The 18,519-nt window shown below is 41.4% G+C and overlaps 3 protein-coding genes across 5 annotated transcripts; 1 reads left to right on the plus strand and 2 right to left on the minus strand.

Moving 5' to 3' along the window:
• Nucleotides 1–268: 268 nt before the first annotated feature.
• Nucleotides 269–2,156, plus strand: LOC116209438 (stem-specific protein TSJT1-like). Its single transcript, XM_031543075.1, has 4 exons — nucleotides 269–672; nucleotides 1,190–1,430; nucleotides 1,547–1,667; nucleotides 1,766–2,156. Exons 1-4 carry the CDS (start codon nucleotides 452–454, stop codon nucleotides 1,957–1,959), a joined length of 777 nt encoding a protein of 258 aa, XP_031398935.1. The 5' UTR covers nucleotides 269–451; the 3' UTR covers nucleotides 1,960–2,156.
• A 300-nt stretch (nucleotides 2,157–2,456) lies between these two features.
• Nucleotides 2,457–6,614, minus strand: LOC116209437 (trafficking protein particle complex subunit 13). The gene is made up of 12 exons (XM_031543074.1): nucleotides 6,190–6,614; nucleotides 5,992–6,076; nucleotides 5,582–5,712; nucleotides 5,382–5,484; nucleotides 5,231–5,245; nucleotides 4,658–4,803; nucleotides 4,334–4,529; nucleotides 3,835–3,909; nucleotides 3,526–3,642; nucleotides 3,221–3,265; nucleotides 2,992–3,090; nucleotides 2,457–2,884 (listed from the first exon to the last, which is right to left on the minus strand). The coding sequence occupies exons 1-12, from the start codon at nucleotides 6,597–6,599 to the stop codon at nucleotides 2,864–2,866; spliced, it is 1,443 nt and encodes a 480-aa protein (XP_031398934.1). The 5' UTR covers nucleotides 6,600–6,614; the 3' UTR covers nucleotides 2,457–2,863.
• Nucleotides 6,615–7,058: 444 nt separating this feature from the next.
• On the minus strand, nucleotides 7,059–17,203 carry LOC116209436 (mediator of RNA polymerase II transcription subunit 16). Of its 3 annotated transcripts, none has more exons than XM_031543072.1 (17): nucleotides 16,746–17,203; nucleotides 15,926–15,994; nucleotides 15,565–15,653; nucleotides 14,913–15,025; nucleotides 14,608–14,709; nucleotides 14,022–14,109; nucleotides 13,083–13,697; nucleotides 12,336–12,954; nucleotides 12,123–12,202; nucleotides 11,507–11,589; nucleotides 11,017–11,253; nucleotides 10,499–10,670; nucleotides 9,794–10,317; nucleotides 9,171–9,347; nucleotides 8,075–8,455; nucleotides 7,714–7,893; nucleotides 7,059–7,489 (listed from the first exon to the last, which is right to left on the minus strand). In XM_031543072.1, the coding sequence occupies exons 1-16, from the start codon at nucleotides 17,060–17,062 to the stop codon at nucleotides 7,747–7,749; spliced, it is 3,813 nt and encodes a 1,270-aa protein (XP_031398932.1). In that variant the 5' UTR covers nucleotides 17,063–17,203; the 3' UTR covers nucleotides 7,059–7,489; nucleotides 7,714–7,746. The 3 variants fall into 3 exon arrangements, with proteins under 3 accessions (XP_031398932.1, XP_031398931.1, XP_031398933.1); XM_031543071.1 differs by having other exon boundaries at nucleotides 7,059–7,482; nucleotides 16,746–17,202; XM_031543073.1 differs by having other exon boundaries at nucleotides 7,059–7,482; nucleotides 13,083–13,682; nucleotides 16,746–17,199.
• Between the last annotated feature and the right edge of the window lie 1,316 nt (nucleotides 17,204–18,519).

The following is an 18,519-nucleotide window of genomic DNA, read 5'->3' on the forward strand; positions in this document are numbered from 1 at the left end:
TTTGTCTTTTTTATTTTTCTTGTTTTGGATATTCTTATTTAGGCTCCTTCCATATTGACACAAAAAAAAAAGAGAGACTAAACAACATTATCCAATCCAAAAATAACAAAATCCCATAATGATTTGTAATACATGGATTGATTAATGAGTCAAGAATCTGATCCCAAGCTCTCTCCCCAATTTCTAACAACTCTAGATAGAACTGCCACGTAATCAAATCTCTTGCCCCCTCTCCCTATATATACTCCCCAATGCCACATCTTCCTCCATTCCATTGTCATCCCACATTAATCCTCCATTTCTATCCCTTCATTTATTATTAGTAAAATAACAAAGTCATTATCACTTCTTGCCCTCCAAATCCCATCATCAATTCCTTTTTACGAAATAACAAATTATAAGAAGAGAGACAAAGGAAAAAGAGGTTTTGGTTTTCCTTGATCAAGTCAAGATGTTGGGGATATTCAACAAGGAATTGGCACACCCGCCTCAGGAGCTGAACAGCCCCCCGGGCCCGAACAAGAACCCGGCCTCGAAGGCTAAGCCATCGAGGGAGATTGTCCGGGATTTCCAGTCCCTCCACGCGTCGAACTCGTTCGACATCTGCTTTGGGAATGGGGCCTTTCTCGCATTCGCTCCCCAAGAAAGGAGATCCTTCTCCACTCCCCAAAGGTAATACAATGTTTGGTTCTTGCTTTTCCTTTTCTTGTTGTTATCGGGCATCTGAGAACGGATTGGAGTAGTAAAATGGTTTTTAGTTTCTCATTTTCTATGGAAGATGATCTTAGAATTCGTATAAGCCTATATGTTTTTGTTGTCCGGACATCTTTATGGTGCAGTTTTCGTGATTAGATTCGTGTCACATGGACCGAACTAATACAGAGTATCTATCGATCGGTGGGACAAAGACGTGATATTTTGGTGGATGGGATGGGCCTAAAGAAGAATTTTGTCCATCCTTTTGAAAATTTATTAGATTTCTGTACTCTTTTCTGCTGGAAAGCAAACAGAACAGACAATGATTAAGGAAATAATCTTACCATGAAGACAAAAACAGAAACTGGATGAAACCATTTTCCAAGAACCAACCCCCCCCCCCCAAAAAAAAAAAAACAAGGAAAATGAACATCGATTTTTATTTATTTTTGAATTATTAATTAATAATTATTATTGATTTTAAGTTTTGCAGGTTGTTCTGTGGATTGGAGGACGTGTACTGCGTCTTCACTGGGAGCCTAAACAACCTGTGCAGCCTCATCAGACAGTACGGCCTATCGAAGGGGACGAATGAGGCCATGCTCGTGATTGAAGCGTATCGCACCCTCCGTGACCGAGGCCCATACCCCGCTGATCAGGTCCTCAAGGACCTCGATGGGGATTATGGTTTCGTAATCTTTGACAACAAGGCTGGCACTGTCTTTGTAGCAGCGGTAAGTTCCGATCTCTGTCCCGAAAACCCGATAAGCCTTTGTTTTGCCCCAGTCCTAGTTGATCCGTGCGATTTGGGAAACTAAATTTGGGAAGTTGTATTATATATAATTGGCAGGGGCCAAGTGAAAGGGTGAAGCTCTTCTGGGGGGTTGCTGGTGATGGCTCATTGGCGATTTCAGACAGCTTGGAGGTCATAAAGGGTGGCTGTGCCAAGTCGTACGCCCCGTTTCCTGCTAGTACGTGGCCATATACCCCTTCCCGTGTCTCACGAACTCGTTGGAGTTCAGTAATCGAATATGATGAAAGACATTTTTTATTTTTTCGAATGGCGCAGGTTGTATGTTCCATAGTGAGCATGGACTGATGAGCTTTGAGCATCCGACGAGCATGATGAAGGCAATGCCGAGGATCGACAGTGAGGGGGTGATGTGTGGGGCCAACTTCAAGGTTGATGTCCAATCCAAGGTCAACAGCATGCCACGTGTCGGGAGTGAGGCCAACTGGGCCATGTGGACCCAGAATGCTTGAAGAAGAAGAACTTGATCTTTGAAAAGTTTTTAATTTCAATTAAACTTGGGTGTTTCTGTAATTTCCCCTTGTTTTTTTTTTTTGTCATTAATTCTGTTCTTTTTCCCCCACTGACACTTGGACTTGGTCCTTTGTCAATGCGGCTGTGCACCTTTGTATATAGTCTTATCAATAAAATAAAAATTGACATTTCTACATTTGTTGATCTTGATCCTATTCGAATTCCAGTTCAGTATTCCCATCCAATCTGGTGTTGTTCGGGTCCACGATCACGTGACTAAACAAGGAACTCTCCAGGCTGCAAACTGCAGAATAATCCCTGCTCTCATCAGTGAATCAGTTTCTTTTGTAACTTGTGCTTGGAATAGTTTAAAGCGTGGCCATACATGATCAAGTTCCATGGCACACTCCCAGTGATCAACAGTTGTAATCAATTAAAGATTAATTGAATTGATTGATTGATTATCACAACAGCAAATCACAGTACTACTTTCGTGTGAGATAAAATCGAATGTTTCCGATAGCACAGAGTTTCTATTCATGAAGAAAAAAGATAACGGACTTAATCAATGTCATCCGAGTCCATGACAAGGATGCCAGTCGATGGGTTCAAATCATTAATCTTCCTTTTCGCTGATACATTAAGAGCTTAACATAACCTGAGACTCTGTGCTTTGATCTCTTACATTCTAATCTTCTAAGTCCAGCAGAGATCGGCATTGTCGGGCTACAAGTTACTGGACGGCAGCAAGACGGCCTATACAATCTGAAGAAGGAATAAATTGATGGTTATCAAACCTCAGCTTTTGCTCGAAATCTATGGTATTGTTTCACAGTCTTGTCTGAATCAGGATTTTCATCCTATATCGGCTTCAGGTAGAACAGCTAAAAGAAGGATGAGCAATCACTCCAGATCCACAAAAATCTGCATGACAGTCAAGAAACATTTCAAGGAAGCAGCCCAAAAACTACGAATTATTAACATTCAGAGCTAGGAACGGGGATAAGTGTCAATCTAGTAGCTATGCTCACCTCCATATCTGGGAGAGGGTCGTATGTCTTCCGTTCTCTGTAGTCAAACACACTAATTCCGGTAATTCTCTGAACTCCAAGTTTGGTAGCAACTAGTTTCTGCATATAAAACATCGACAGGCAAAAACATGGGATCAGTTTATGCAGAGGTATCGGCTTTGCCAAAATTTTTATTAAGGACATGAGAGCAACTTCGATAGGAAACAAGTTATGATAAAAATGGTCATACCAAGTGGAAATCTGAGGAACCAAATGCCTCCACCTTTGGTAAGGCCTTTACAGTAGAAGAACAGAGAGTTAGTATGATAAAGCAGTCTGCTAAATAAGTAGTACAGTGGAGCATTATATATACATATCTATCTTTATATCTCTGTCAACAAGATGCTTGTAAGTTTGAGATAGCCGATGATATATCAAATGCATAGCATGTTTCCTTGCGATATTAATCAGAAGAGCACATTTCAGGACCATTCAAAAGATGATTTAACCATGAAATAGAAATCGAGAATGATGACGAAATCCAAACCAGATTACCATCTTTTGGAGACCATTAATCACAACAGCCCTCTCTTCAGGCGAATCATCTGGTGATAATGAGACTTCAAACGGGCCCAGCTCTCTCTCCGTCAGGTTGGTCAGATTTATGTGTATCTATTGGAAACGTTTGCTAAAGTGAGAATGAGAGAAATAGGGACGTTTCCCAAATCAAGCATTTCAGAGATAATGGCTTCAATTATCGGCAAATTGTTGATGTACCTTTATAGTATGTCTAGAACAATTGTGCTTTTACTTTGATTTATAATATAAGTAAGCACTGAATATCGATAAGAGAACTTAGATTACCGAGAAAGATCTTCCAAAAATGATGGTGGCTGGAATCTCCGCCACTTGCAAGTCAATTTCCTTGCGGGTGATGGCCTGCAGAAGGAGTTCATAGAACAGAAGACAGAATTATCCATCAATATGAGAGTATAAATGACTGAACGAACTGTCGGATGAGTTTTTAGCAAGCAAATTGCAAATACATTTTCAAGTTAAGGCTATTCTTTGAAATATACCACAGCATGGAACAAGAAGAAATTCGAGCATACAGTAGACCGGTTTTATGCCTGTTCACAAAAATTAGCTTATGATACATTAACAGCATTCAGTGTAAAGAAGTCATGCGCTGGCAGCTAGACTACCATCTAAATCTCTATAAAGTAGAGGTTATACTTGTCAAGCATTTCTTTCACGAATACGATGCTCAGAAAGCTCCAAGAGCACGCTCCTAAAGGTACATAGAGCGAGTTCAATAAAATAAATAAATGCAGGGAGAACTGAGAGGACACAGCATACTCACAGCACCAAGAATCTGCTGCGTCTGTAGACGACCAGGTTCTCCCAAATTCGTTCGCCATGTTATCTGAAGTTTACCTAGCACATTGCTTCCCTCAACTTTGACATGCTCTGGACCTTGGGAGGATGATTTTAACTGATAAAGATAGTTCTGGATTCCTCCACCAGATCTGATCAGGACCGGTGGCTTGAAGGTCTCTCTGTCAGTCAGAAAACATTACAATTAAAAGTTACAGTTAAGATAGAGATAATCATATCCTTCACCAAGAACTAAGGTCATTAATTCAAAGATTAAAAAGGGCATATATTTGTCTTTGGAAACACACACCTAGCTGCAGAATTCATCTCAGAATGGTGCTCATCGGCTTTTAGTTTTGTCGCACTCCAATTCTGAGCTGGCTCGAACTCAACTTGGTCCATATATAGATTCGTTTTGGTATGATTCTCAATGCATGCTTCCAAAAATGTGGTATCCTGAGATAGAATTTCATTTGTATAGCCTCATGAAGGGTGACAAGTTCAGTCAGATGATCCCTAGTCCACTATTACAGGAATGAAATAGAATATTATCGCTATTTCTCTTAGGAATTTGAACAAGGGCCAGCAAGGATAGGTCATAGTTACATATTCCAAGACGACTTGAAGTGCTATTGTTGATATTATAGTTAGCATTTCCCAGATAAAAAAGTTGATAGAAGAAAAAGCTTAACGGAAATTGTCAGCTCGAATTCCATATATCAGCACTGAGGCCTCATAAGAAAGAAATGATCAATTATCACCTTAGTTTAGAAATCCACCCTCTTACGTTCAAAAGTATCCAGAAAACTAGTAACTAAAAGCAACATGCAGCTAGACAGAAACTATAACTTACATTCAGATATTTAGCGAAACATCAACCTACCTTCACAACGCGGACCTGCAAAAGGAGAAATCAAAAGTCAAAATCGAGATTTACTTATGAATATGATTGGTCAATTTTACTATATACATACAAACATTCTTGAAAAGCCAGACCAAAATCTATCTCAAATACAGAGGCATAAAAATAATACCTTTGTCTTCACAGAGAGCGGATTGGCAACAATGAACTTAAAAAACTGAGGAAGATATTTACGCTCACCATCACCATCATTATACAGCGCAGTGCAGACCAAGCTACAAATTATCAGCAAACAGTAGCAAACAAGTTAGTCTGTGGATACAGAAACAGTTCAAGTCAACTCATATATACAATAATCAGGCACGCGCTTACGTGTGAGCTCCAAGTTCCTTCACATCATGTTCAACGATAAAGTCGTAACGACCTCCAGCGCGTATTGATTCGACTGAAGATTTCGATGTGTCCAGAAGCAGGATCCTCTGTCTCTCAGTTTGAATTTCTGCCTGGAAAAACCGAAACATCACACTGACAATTATCATCCGATAATCGGCAAAAAGAATCATATTTCAAATACTGACTCTGCGCAGAACCCCAACAATCTCCAGGCAACAATGTCAGGTGATTTTTCTGCCCAAAACACTCATTTGTGCTCCTCCGCAGAAAATTCCTCAGCATCTGCCATGATTTCTTCTAGAACTCGCATTGCAATGGCACCGAGGAATTGGAAATGCTGCTACTGATCTACAACAAGGGAGAAAGCAGAGAACAATCGACTCACTGACCTTAATTATGATGTCCCGGACCTCAAAGTTCGAGCTGTTGTTTATACTGATGTAGCTGCAGAAAGTCTCTCCCAGATAAATCGCCCTGCGCAAGCATTGATAACGGATCGTCATCGAGCAGTCCAAATTTAGTATGAGTGATGGAATATGGCAATGCAGGGCTAATGAAATGATTTCCCGGGGAAAGAGATGCCGGACCCGAAGGCTTGAGGGAGGAGGAGGAGGCCGGAAAGGCCCATAGAGTCGGTGGCGTCGTGGAGGAGGAATCTGGTGCGGTAGCCGAGATCGGCGGCGTCCTCAGGAGGCTTGATTCCCGGGCCGCTGAGGAGGCGGGGGAGCTGGGAGGCGGCAAGGGGATCGTCAAAGATGTCCTCGCCGACGAGGAGATCAGAGGGATCGACGAGAAGTGGAGTGTCGACGTGGAGAGTGGGACGGCAGAGCCGCATGACCCTGAAGGCCAGCGAGTGGGAGGCCTGCGTCGTGCTCATCTTCCCGTCTCCGACGAGTCTCCGGTGAGACACAGCAAGAGGAAGAAGAGGGGAACCGGAATCGACTGAAATGGCTTCCGAGTGAGGGAATCTTTTGACAGGTTTAACCCTTAACTTCATAAATTTCCAGTTTTGCCCCTAAATTTTTCATTTCTTAAATTATGACCCCTAACTAAATAATGTAGCATTGCATCCATTACGCCACCATTGTTAACTGCGGTCCAGCAGCTCGATGACAGGCTCCCCTTCCTCGCAAAGTATCGTCAAGAAAGCACCAATTAGATTGTTATTTTCTAAAGGTCTTATCGGAAGGAAAGATATTTGTATTTTCGAAGTTTTATCGGAAGGAAAGGGGTTATTACACGAGAATAGCATTCAAAACCTCGCTACCGCTCCGCCTCTTTTTGTTTAGAGAGATAAACAAGGGATATCTGCAGATGATTGTTGTTTGTCCAATTGGCTCACAACAGTCAACTGATGCCATTGTTAAGATAACCTATAGACCTAGCATAAAACTTAAACCTCTTTCAAAGAACAATCTCGGTATCCCGAATCTTCAGACACTGTTGATACATGGGCTGCACTTGAATTTAGAAAAAATACTTCATTATGCTAACTCAGTTGCAGCAGTGCAAAGTTAACCAATAACATGTACATCGCCTAACTCACACGACAAATGCCTGGAATATCTATTGATTCTCATCGATTTCTACCGATCTGTTTTTTTCTGCTAAACTTTTCTGTACACTTCCTAAAAGAGGCCAAAGAAATAATACAGTGGCCTCGCTTAGACTCAAATCAGACGATATACAGACAAGTCCAAGGTATTTTGTGCTAGTGTTTCCTTACATCACCCTCCCAAATCATCTAACAAATCAAGAAAACGAAAAAGTCCAGCCATCCCTTAAAAGTCCATTCAAAATCTCGAATTATTCGCCACAGGCTACTCGGCAGGGAGTTTCCACTTCGACATGGAGGAAGTTCGTTTAAGTTGCTTCACAACCTGCAAACTAGAGAAAATTAAGAGCTCCGGTGAAAGCAATCGGACACTACACTTTTTGATTGAACTCATAAAAAGCATTTTTTATCCATTATCCGTTCAAGGGCAGAATTTCCAGCATCAAATGCACATCATATACGATTATTAACATTTTCACGCTATGTGACATGTATAAATCTCATGGTTAGTTTCCGATTGCAACTATTGGATGATTAGAAATGAAGGAGAACTCACCTACTAAAAGCAGGAGTCAGATTAAGTCATCTTCTATACAACTCGAACCCAAGTTCCACCGCACATGGGGCACCCGTGAACCCATCGGCTTATCCACCAAATTTCCCGCTCGTTTAGATTAGGTGAGTTTGTAGCACCTGGTGGAGTAAAAGCCGAAGTCTGCCTCAAACACCTCATGCACTGCAACCACAAAATAGTAATGCCATGATGGTCACCAGCCATAAAATTCCAAACCACGGACAGACAGAAACCGAGATAGAGAGGCTAATATCAATGCTCACTGCACAATTTCCCGGAGGAACCATTCACATTGTCCACTACAAGAAGTACATGATTCGTGGAAAAGGAGCAAGTATCAAACCTTGTACCAAGTCCCTTCAAGACCTGTCTTCCATACAGCAGTGATTACATCTCTCCGAGAGCCCATTATACCAAGATATGCGCCCAAGCCCACAGAAGTGTTCAGCCCAAAAGCTGCATCTCTCTCAGACATCCTCCGCTTCTTTGGCCAGAGACTGTAGACCCCAGGATAAGTATTGCAATTTTCCATTGGATTGGCATTGATCAAACCAACTGCGGAACTTCCAAGCTTCACATTATCGTCCATGGAACCGACATCATCAGGATCAGACCACGGCCCACCATACATATTCCGCCTGTGCCACTCTTCTGCCGGCGGGTGAAGTTCCAATTCACGGAGTAACAAACCCGCAGCATCTGCACCTCTAGGTCGAGGCATATTCTGCCACAGAGAGCATGCAGAATTTAAGAAAATCTGATAGAACACACGAATAAATACACCATCATGAAGCCTAGGAAGGCCATGCACGTCCTATCTTTTTTGCGTTCTGCTTATGTGCTTACCGGCAGAAATTTAACTACTAAAAAAAAGGAAAGACAGGTCACATTCCAAAAGAAGCATACAAGTCTCTAATATAATTGCCACTAATTGTTCAGATGCCCTATCTCGCTACAGTTTTTATTTTTATTTTTCCTCTTCAAGTGATCAATAAAAAAATAACTGTTCTTTATGCAATCTGGGCACCTACCCAGTATCTGGATGTTGAATCATAAAACAGATCAAACTTGATCATATTTGAATGGTAAAAGATATGCTAATAATAAATTTATAGCTATTTGATACTAGGAATAATAAGGGAAAATCAATTGCATTAGAGTTCCAATTTCAAATTAACCACCAAAAAAACTGGAGAAACTAAGTAGAATATCTTACACAAATTCATAGGCAGTAAACTGTCTTAAGATTGACGGATTAACAAAAAATGCATGATTATCTTACATGGCCCAAGAGAGAAGCAGCACAGAGATAAACCCATGGATAAATGGCCAATCTGAGGCATGATGTCACTGCTAAAACTCTAAATATGGCTCTATAAGGAGTCCATCAAAAAAGCATGCATGCACACACGAGAACGAGAGAGAGAGCCATGTGGTACCTGCATATGTGGACCAAGGGACGCTTCTACGACCTCTGGCAACACAGTGTAATTGCCATCAATATAATGCAACCGAACCTGTATGTTGCTACTTCCAACCTGAGACCCTGGCAAGGGATGTGGATGACTAGCTGTCCGCCGGCAGAGATCCATAAGTATCAGGAAGAGGACTCTCACCTACAAGAAAGCCATGCGCAAATCAAACATAGAAAGTTTATGGAAAGTAAATGGTATCTGAAAAGATCAAATAAATCTTACATGACATTATCTTCATAGGACAGAGAGGACAGGGAACAGAAATGGAATGAAGGGGAATAAAATGAAAATGGTTTCCCCAGTTACAATGATATTACTAAAGGAAAGCAGGAGGGTGAAAAAAGAAAAAACGTACACAAATTATTTGTTTACATTAATCAAGTGCTTTTTGCAACCAAGTCCTCCCAATTTGGAATATTGGATGGCTGCTCACATGCCTATGTAGGAGAGAAATCACTTCCACTTCTTCAAGAAGAATTCCTCGAGAAAATTAAATTTTACCCACCAAATCCCTCCAGCTAATGAAGTGAGAAAGTAGTTCCTTTAAGTAGCATGAAAATCACCGACATTAAACCTCAGTTTCATACCTCTTCGAATGTGTATCCTTGACCAGCATTCCCGGATCCCAATCTTGACCGACCAGAACCACCACCATCTTCTCCACCTTTTGCCCCACTTACTAACTGACCACCTCGAGCTGCCTGACTCTCATCTGCCCTAGCTATAACTGGATTTGGCTTTGAGGACACTGAATTGATCTCTTCGGTCTTCCCAGGAGCACCTGCTTGGGGCTTTTGTGCAGTAGACTCACTACTCCTTTGGCCACCAGTGGTAAATCGATGAAGCTGAGTTCTCCGAAAGAAGAAACAAAAGAGAAGAAGTTGGCATAATCTGTGGAGGAAATGGCAGTCCCCAATCAGCCTAACAGCTGGTGTCCCCGGGAAAGTTCCTGTGTTGATACTAATCGGCATAAAGGATGGAGGACCACTGATTGGGTTTATAGCTGAATTGGGAGTTCCATCATTGGTGCTACTAATCTTAGCAATAGCACCCTGTACCCAAGCTTGCATCTGGGTGCTTCCAGTAGAACTTGCACTACCACTTTGACCTCCTACACAACATCATGAGAAAAGAAGACATAAAATTATCAATAAAATGATCAAGCAAATGCCAAAAGCAGAAGCTTCATGAGGTGATTTCTCAGAGAAACCATTGAGTAGATTTCAGAGATACCATGTAGTTTGGCTAAATAATACATAACTTACACCCCCTAATGTATGGTGCATACTAACCCTGACTCGTCGCTGGAGAAGCTGAACTTTGGTTTGGACTAGCCACCATATTCCGATTGCTTCCTGTTCCGGCATTAACAGCATGACTAGCCAATGTTCGACAAAAACTTGCATAACGACGCAAACGCGTGATGAAATGCGAAGCCAGATCAAGAACTGCATCGACGTATGCCTGTAAATATCTTCAACCATTAGATCTTCCACCAGAGGTTGAGTAACATAAGTATAATCCAAGACAGTTCAAAAAAATCAATACCAATTCCTGATCTCGCCAAGATGAATTCAACAAGAATAAAATTAGTATTGTTCATGCCTTGGATTACTTTATTTCTTTATAATCAACAGGGTTTCACTAGCATTTACGATTCTACTACTAATAGTTATGTGCTCTTTCCCTCCTTCGTATCAAGTATTTTCATCATTTCACCAAAGTCAACATTATTATCAAGCAGAATGCACGAAGAATAGCTCTTAACTCAATTTTGTGGCAAAGACAAACTCATAACAAGGCAACAGACCTGAACAGTGGGAACAAGTGCAGCTTCAACAGCCATTGCTTCGGGATCAATTCTAGTCAACATATCGGAAGATGCTTGCCATGGCTCTGATACCAAGGCTGAAGGATTTATTAATGCTGATTCAATTCCTTTTCCCAACATATCCAGCAGCAACCTGGCTTGCATATCTAAAACCATTGCCCTGACCTCCTGGGCATTGGTGCCTTCCAGGAGCCTACATTTTATCCTGTCAAGGCTCTGCACCACCAAGGAAAAGGAAAACCAGTCCTTTAAGTGCAATCTTAATATCATAGCAATCTTCTACTTCCTCCTTCAAAAACTCAACAACACTACCGCCCAAAAGATCAACATATAACAAATCAGCAATATGCAAAATATCCAGCAATCTCAAAAGAAAAGGCAAATGATTTATTTAAAAGCGTTCAGCTAATTAAAATGATGACAAAATGAAACCACTCGCAGAAGGCAAGATGTCTAAGGAAAAACTTACAGGTCCATACTGTTGCCTGTGCTGAGTAGAAGGAAGAGAGTGGAAATCCGCATCCAAGACGGCAATAACACTATTAAGCGAAGCTGGGGGAGAAAAAAGGATTAGTATCAGAGAATGCTACAAGAATCTTCCTGAAAGGGTTAGATAAGAGAGATCCACTATACACACTCGCCCCTCATTGGTTCAGATGGAAAGTCAAGATTACCTAAGGCTCAATTATTGTATATATTTTCACCATTTTCCCCCTGACAGGCACATTGGAACCTTCAGAAATACTTAGTTGGGCAAGGCATTTCTGTCACAGAATAACATAAACAACAAAGCCCCTATATATGACAGTCAACCAGAGAACCTAATACAAGTCTTTGTTCTTTAAATTGAAGAGCCACAAAAGGAACATGCAGTTTCTGCACATTGACGGGATAGAACATGGAGCTTTTTGTTGGCAAATCTGAAGAGATCCAAAGAAGTCTTCAGGTTGGGCCATAATGATTATTGACTTATGCTTTATTTGTAGTACCATTTAAAACAAATACTCGAGAGTTAAAATAATTTTATTTTTGGTGTCATCATTCAACTCTTCCATGACGAATCAAAAAAATTTCAGTATTCTTACCAACCCCACACTCAGCAGCACTCTGTGTACAACCAACAGCATCCCACCAATCAACACCAACCAGAAGGCTCCACCAAAACCTGCTCCCAGCAAAACATCATCGTACTAATCAGAAAATCACTGAATGCGATCTATAATTTGTATCAGCATGTCATTATGTACTAGAAAAGAATTATCATAATTACGAGTGAAATCTGAGGCCCAATACAATACCTCTCAGCAATTGCACGTTCCCAGGTTGTCGAATTGGCCTTCACTTGACTGCTAGGGACGGCAGGAGGAAGAACACGGATAATTTTCAATATAGTTTGGTCCCGCTTAGTGTCATGCCAAACAGAAGCTGAACAGCAACTTGTTGAAGAGAAGGCAGGAGCAGCAATTGCAGACCCAACATTGATCTGATAGTTATCCACACGAAAAAAATTTGGACCAGAAAAGATGTGGACCCCACCCCGAAGAAAAGCAATAGCTATCTCACCACCATGTGCAGAATACACAATTCGTGCTAGAGTTCGAACATCACTTGGCAAGTCAAAGGGATCAAAAGACAATCTTTTTCCATTTTCCACGCTGGAATCAGACGTCTTTTGAACATCAGTTGTTGGTCCAGGAGCGGACGCTTGGTGACCTTTAAAATCACTTGTTGGTGGTATACTTGTATCCACCTTTGATTGCCATACTGTTTGCATTGGTGCCTGTCCACCAAAACTGGAACTTGGATTTCCAAATATATGATGGAGAACAACAGGTTGAAGAGATGATTCCCAACGTTGTACTCTCCATCCAGTAATTGAAGGACCTTCGTCGGGATCATAAGGGGACATATACTGCCCTGCCAAGGTAGCAATTATGAAATAATTAGACCTGTACTTTCAGATGAAATGACATAAAACGGCTAAGATATGGGATATATTATGGAAGTACAACAGGTAAGACGAGTTTGAGGAAGCTAAATATTACCCTCAACTATAACAATCGCTATCACTGAACCACCACAAGTAGGATCAAAAGCAACAGCGGTAACTCCAGAACCCCATGTTGTGGTTGCTGCAGATTGTGCTGCAGCTTCAGGACTCACATAGGCAGAAAAGTTTGAAACAGGTGAACAGTGAAGAGATACTGAGTCAGTTAGTTCTTGATCAGTTTGCTTTTTGCCTTGCTTTGCCTCAGATATCAAGTACTCTTGCCAACTGAACAAATATGCAGCAAGAGGGGCAAAACCTGCCCAATTGGGCGGATTGACTGAAGGTGGGACCACCCCTTGGTTAGCAGACGCCATTGGGATTGCTTGTAATCCACTTCCAGGACCAGGAGTGACCTCCCACACGACAACAGTAGAAGGGTTCACAATTGGAACGCCTGCAACATGCATGGCCCCGCTGTCTGTAATTATAGCATCAGCAGCCATGATACCACTAGGTCCAGCTCCCAAGAGTCCCTTGCTTGTGTGAAACCACCTTGGTGCAGCACCATTTTGACTAGGGGGCCACTGAGACCAATTTAGCTGAACGGATCCTGAAGAGAAGACTGAGCATACACATAGAAAATTGGGCCATCTATCTGCAAAAGGTTCAACTGTTCCTAATTAGTAACAACAGTTCCATTGAACTTCATGAGCTGAATTCAGAAATAAATATAGCCGAGGAGCTATTACGAAAACAAAGGATCTTAGTTTGTTCTATAATTACCATTCAGGACCAGCTTGATCGAATAACAACTTCGTCCCAAAGAATTAATGTTAAAAAAAAAAAGGACCAGCTAACTGACATCACGTGAAAAAGGTTAAATTCAGCCCTAAAACACACTTAGTAATACTAACTTCAAGTTACTGATATCAACGAGACAAGCGCCACTCCTTAACCAACATATATATGGAAGGCTAATTAGAGATAAACAAACCTGAAGTTTGGGACTGTTGTGCAAGAAACTTTTCCTCAAATGTTGACTTTGCGCCCGTAGAACTAGATTTTGATGAAAGCCACCTATACTGATTTTTAAATAAGAAATCACTCAGAATAATTGTTGATATCACAAGTTACAAGCAGATGAATGCAAAGCTGACGGTAAAAATTAATAATATAAAGGATGACTAACAAACAAAATACTGGAAGTAAGAATTAGAAGAATTGATGGAAAGGCAGAAGAAATTGAGCATGATTTCAGCTTAGAAAAAGTTGTTACTATCTTTTTAACATTAGAAAACGTAACTCATTCCAAAAATCAATAGGAAAAATAATATCTGAATATATATATATATATATATATATATATATATATATATCTAAATTTGAATAGATACAGCCAGCAGAAAATTTAACTTCTAAACTTAGATAAGCATCAATAAAGCCCCACGCATCATTTAAGAACTTTATGACTCTAACTCACACACTTCTGTTGTTCTTAAGCCAAATGAAATGGGTAGTGCATAGTTTCATTTAAACAAATGCTGCAAATGTAGAAACAAAACAAAAATGAAATCACACACCGGAGACACTCCAGATAGCCACTTAGTCACAACTGCAATGTCTTGTCGCCACTGATGTTCGCATTGCCAGCAACTAGCATCCCGTACCACATTGGCAGGTCCCTTAAGGAAGAGGAAAAAGAGATCGCCTTGCTGTTAAATCTTTATACAACATAGAGTAGCAATGTAAAAGGAAAATATTAAGGGTGAACCACCAAAGGTCAAAGATACATTAAAACATGCTGAAAAGGTAGTATCATATCTTGAGCAGTCTGAATGGCATCTACTTAAGTCTTTTAAGAGAGAAATAGAGAAGGATATATTACTTGAGATGGCTGAGTCCAGATAGTTACGCTCCCATGGAAATTAGCAATCAGCAGAGCACGAGGACAAGAAGCAGGGGACCATTCAATAAACTGAACCGAGTCCCTCGGAGAATCTGCAAATAATCAGGAAACTCATGAAAGTTAGCAGCCATAAAGTAACCAAATGAAAATGATATGAATGAACCATCCAGGACCATTTTCCTTATATAAGTACACCCTAACACAAATATAAGCAGCATCACAAAAGTAAACAAAAGATTTTACAATGCATATTTGCTCGTAATAATAGCCAAAAAGCTGTCAATCATGCTTCTTGTGAGCACGTACCACTATATGTATGGCAAATCCTAGAACAACTGAGCCAGAAGCTGTTAATTAATGAGCCCTTGCCTTTTAATAAATACAACTGAACATAGAATGGAAGAGACTCAGAAGGGCCAAATAAACAACTCCAGGAAAATATATTTACCTAGCACCATTTTTCATAAAAGTTATAAGGGGCCCCAGGGAAGGGTGGGGGGGGGGGGGGGGGGAATGCAGGAATGGTTATCTTCTAAACAATTGCAATATCTTCTCTAAAATATATTTATTTTTTTAGTCCAGCAGCAGACTGGTGAGCAAAAAGGCAAGAGGGCTAGGGTTTGTGAAATACCTGCTCTAACATTAAATACTGCACACTCAGTAGGCCTCTCAGGAATCACAATATGAATGGGAATCCAGAATGGTGGATTTGCATTAGAACTGCAAAGACAAGATAAACAAAATTGAGCACTTTAACATGAATGGAAGACAATGAGATCCAGAGGGTTCAGTTATATCTTCAAAAGCCATTTGCAAATAGATAAAAACAACACAAACAAAAATGGAATATGAAGACCTATGCAAGTAATGAGCTCGAACAACATATTCATCTAGCATGCCAATCACATGCATTTTCCTTTTGCTCCAGAAAAATCCAGGCAAAAGTCATTGCAGGTAGTTCACTGAGAAACATTAATAGGCGAGGAACTGACCTTGGAATTCTGGCACAAGTTTCGGATGCACAAGCTATAGCATTCAGCTTACCGCACCATGCAACAGCACTAGGAAAACAAAAGCAACATCATAATTAGACAAAAACGAAAAGAATCGCACTGATACTTCGAGAATACTCGTGATTTTGCTAGAAATGCAAATGGCAAATGACACAATTCGCAACATCTGACACAAAAGACTTCAGGTGCAGTAGCCACCATAACAGCTGACTTGAACTCAACTGAAATTCAGGCACTCAGGCTCGATTTCATCTATCTACCATTATTAAAGAACTGCAATGCAACTCGAGCAGCACCAATTCAGCGAGGCGAATAGGAGAGCTGCCTATGCAACAATGGGAAGAAGAATAATTAAGCAAACAATTGACCACCCAAGTTCAATAACTCGAGGACCCTCACAATCCGCTCAGATTACGATAACGGGCCAACCCATTGGTCATCAAAATTAGTAGGAAATTCATAAATAAAGAGTCGAATTCAGCTCGAGCTCAACTCCATTTGACAATTCGCCGGCTCGAAAAAGTTCACGACTTGAGGAAAGCACAATCCCTGAGGCAAGCAACTGAATTGATCATCAAAACTACTTGGTAAGCAACTGATCCCAATTCAGCTCGAACTCTACCATGACTCTCAATTCGCCGACTCGGGAAGGCCCCGAATTCGCAGGAAAAGAAATACAAAATTGCTAATTAAGCAGCTCGTTATCGAATCAATTAAGTGAAATCGAACCCAGCCCGGATGTGTCCAACAGTTCAGTTAGCTCCGGGAGCTGTCAGTGAGCACCAGGAAAAATCCTCACCTGAAATTGCGGCAGAGCTCGGGGACGCTCATCTTGTGCTGGAGATTGGAGCGGGGCTGCTTGAGGCGGATGGAGAAGACAGTGGCGGGGCCGACGAGATCCTCCTCCATGGGTTCCCCTGCCCTAGCGCCGGCGTGATCCGGGCACCCCTCTTCCTCGTCGTCAGCCGGCGGGGAGGGGTTGTCGGGCGGCTGCTGCTTCTCGGTGGTGGGCTTGGTGGGGTTAACGTTAGGAAGCGACCGAGGGTCGTCGGGGCCGGCGAGGGCGTCGTCCGAGGGGGAGTCCGAATCCTTGTCCTTGGTGGGGACCTGACTCATTTCCGGAGGAGAATCCTAGGGCTGGATTAATATATATAATAGATGGGGTGGGGGGCAAGTAGATGAACGATGACGATGGCGATGATGGATGATGATGATGATGAGGGAGAAGCTGAATGCAACAGAGAGAGAGAGAGGCGGAAAGTCGGGGGGGTTGGGAGAGAGTGAAGGCGACAGGTCTCACTGTGGGTGGGGAGAGGAGAGAGGATTAGTGGGGTTAGTGTGAGGCTGTCTGCGTCTGGTCTGGTCTGGTTTGGTCTGGCGGATGAAATCTTTCTTTTGGGGGTTTCCGTTTTAAAAAATTTGGGGAAGATTAGGGTTTGTATTGCCCACAAAGATGGGATGATCGTCAATGGTGTGTTGTGGTGTTGGGGGTGTTGGTCGCAGTTTCTGTGTGTCTCCTTGTTAATGATGGTGATGATACGATGGGGGTGATGGCCGTCGACCTTGTTGTAGGAGAGGGGTTTCGAGAAAATGAATACAACTTCCAATGGTAACTAGAAAATCAAGGTGCTTGCTTTCGAATTTGTGATTGTATGCGTTGAATTGAGTGTGAGTCTCGGTATTTTCTTCTTAATTTATCATGGTAATTAATTATGTATTGATTGAACATGATTTTGATCTCTGCAACCTTTCGTCCGAAACTTTGCCCTGGCAGTCATGCTTGTCAATTGGCTCATTCATAGTGCCAACCGAGAAGTTAGTCGTAGACGCGTGCGACCTCTCCTTGATAATAGGAGCCTTTAGGGTCAAGTGTGGCGAATGGGGTTTCCCTTGCTCCTCGAGAAGTCAATCATGGATGCAGCCCAAATAGAAGGCGGTCTTGGAATACCCTTAGCATAACACAAGGCCTAATGCCCCTCGACCTCTGAGGAAACTTGCCTCGAGGGCGATTTCCTTGAGGTCATTGAACGTTAGGCTAGCAAGTCTTCGAACCCAATAGTTAATAGTCGCTGAGCACCAGTTATTATGATCCCAACGTTGCTCCAAACACCGCCTCTTGTATCCTAGGAGGATCTAGGACAGCAGTCATCAAATTCTAAAGTAGACTTCTTTTTGAAAAACAAGGTGAGATCATGATACTCCTTAACGTCTTGTTTAGACAGTGGGTTATGGAGGATTATAGATGAAAGCTATATGGAGGAATTAGAACAACTCATGTTTAGCAATTAAAAGATAGGATTATAAATGGTTATCCATTTATATTATGAAAGTTGATGTCAGCACTCTTAAGATATATTCATTTTTATTCTCAGCATTAGAAAATGAACTTTTATTTTATGGTTCATATTATCACTCGATTGAATCTCTCATTTTCGATTCAGAGCTTAGTTGGAAAGGAGTAAAGGTTGACAAATGACACAGAATCCATAAAAATGAAGCACTTCATGATGCACTTATTATTCCTTGGAAGACATCCTACTAATGGCATTGAAACCATCGCTAAGATAATAGTT

This window comes from Punica granatum, chromosome 5 (genome assembly GCF_007655135.1).
Source record: "Punica granatum isolate Tunisia-2019 chromosome 5, ASM765513v2, whole genome shotgun sequence".
NCBI lineage: Eukaryota > Viridiplantae > Streptophyta > Magnoliopsida > Myrtales > Lythraceae > Punica > Punica granatum.

Excerpts from the sequence above, each read along its gene's own strand:
- LOC116209437 (XM_031543074.1), bottom strand. The coding sequence starts at position 6,599 with ATGAAGTTAAGGGTTAAACCTGTCAAAAGATTCCCTCACTCGGAAGCC. Across the intron at positions 6,077-6,189 it reads CTCCTCCCTCAAGCCTTCGG|GGCGATTTATCTGGGAGAGA; the intron begins GTCCGGCATCTC and ends ATGCTTGCGCAG. Across the intron at positions 3,910-4,333 it reads CGCAGCAGATTCTTGGTGCT|GCCATCACCCGCAAGGAAAT; the intron begins GTGAGTATGCTG and ends CTCCTTCTGCAG.
- LOC116209436 (XM_031543072.1), bottom strand. The coding sequence starts at position 17,062 with ATGAGTCAGGTCCCCACCAAGGACAAGGATTCGGACTCCCCCTCGGAC. Across the intron at positions 14,110-14,607 it reads GGCTATCTGGAGTGTCTCCG|TATAGGTGGCTTTCATCAAA; the intron begins GTGTGTGATTTC and ends TTTAAAAATCAG. Across the intron at positions 8,456-9,170 it reads CCCTTGGTCCACATATGCAG|AATATGCCTCGACCTAGAGG; the intron begins GTACCACATGGC and ends TCTCTGTGGCAG.
- LOC116209438 (XM_031543075.1), top strand. The coding sequence starts at position 452 with ATGTTGGGGATATTCAACAAGGAATTGGCACACCCGCCTCAGGAGCTG. Across the intron at positions 673-1,189 it reads TCCTTCTCCACTCCCCAAAG|GTTGTTCTGTGGATTGGAGG; the intron begins GTAATACAATGT and ends TAAGTTTTGCAG. Across the intron at positions 1,668-1,765 it reads GTACGCCCCGTTTCCTGCTA|GTTGTATGTTCCATAGTGAG; the intron begins GTACGTGGCCAT and ends CGAATGGCGCAG.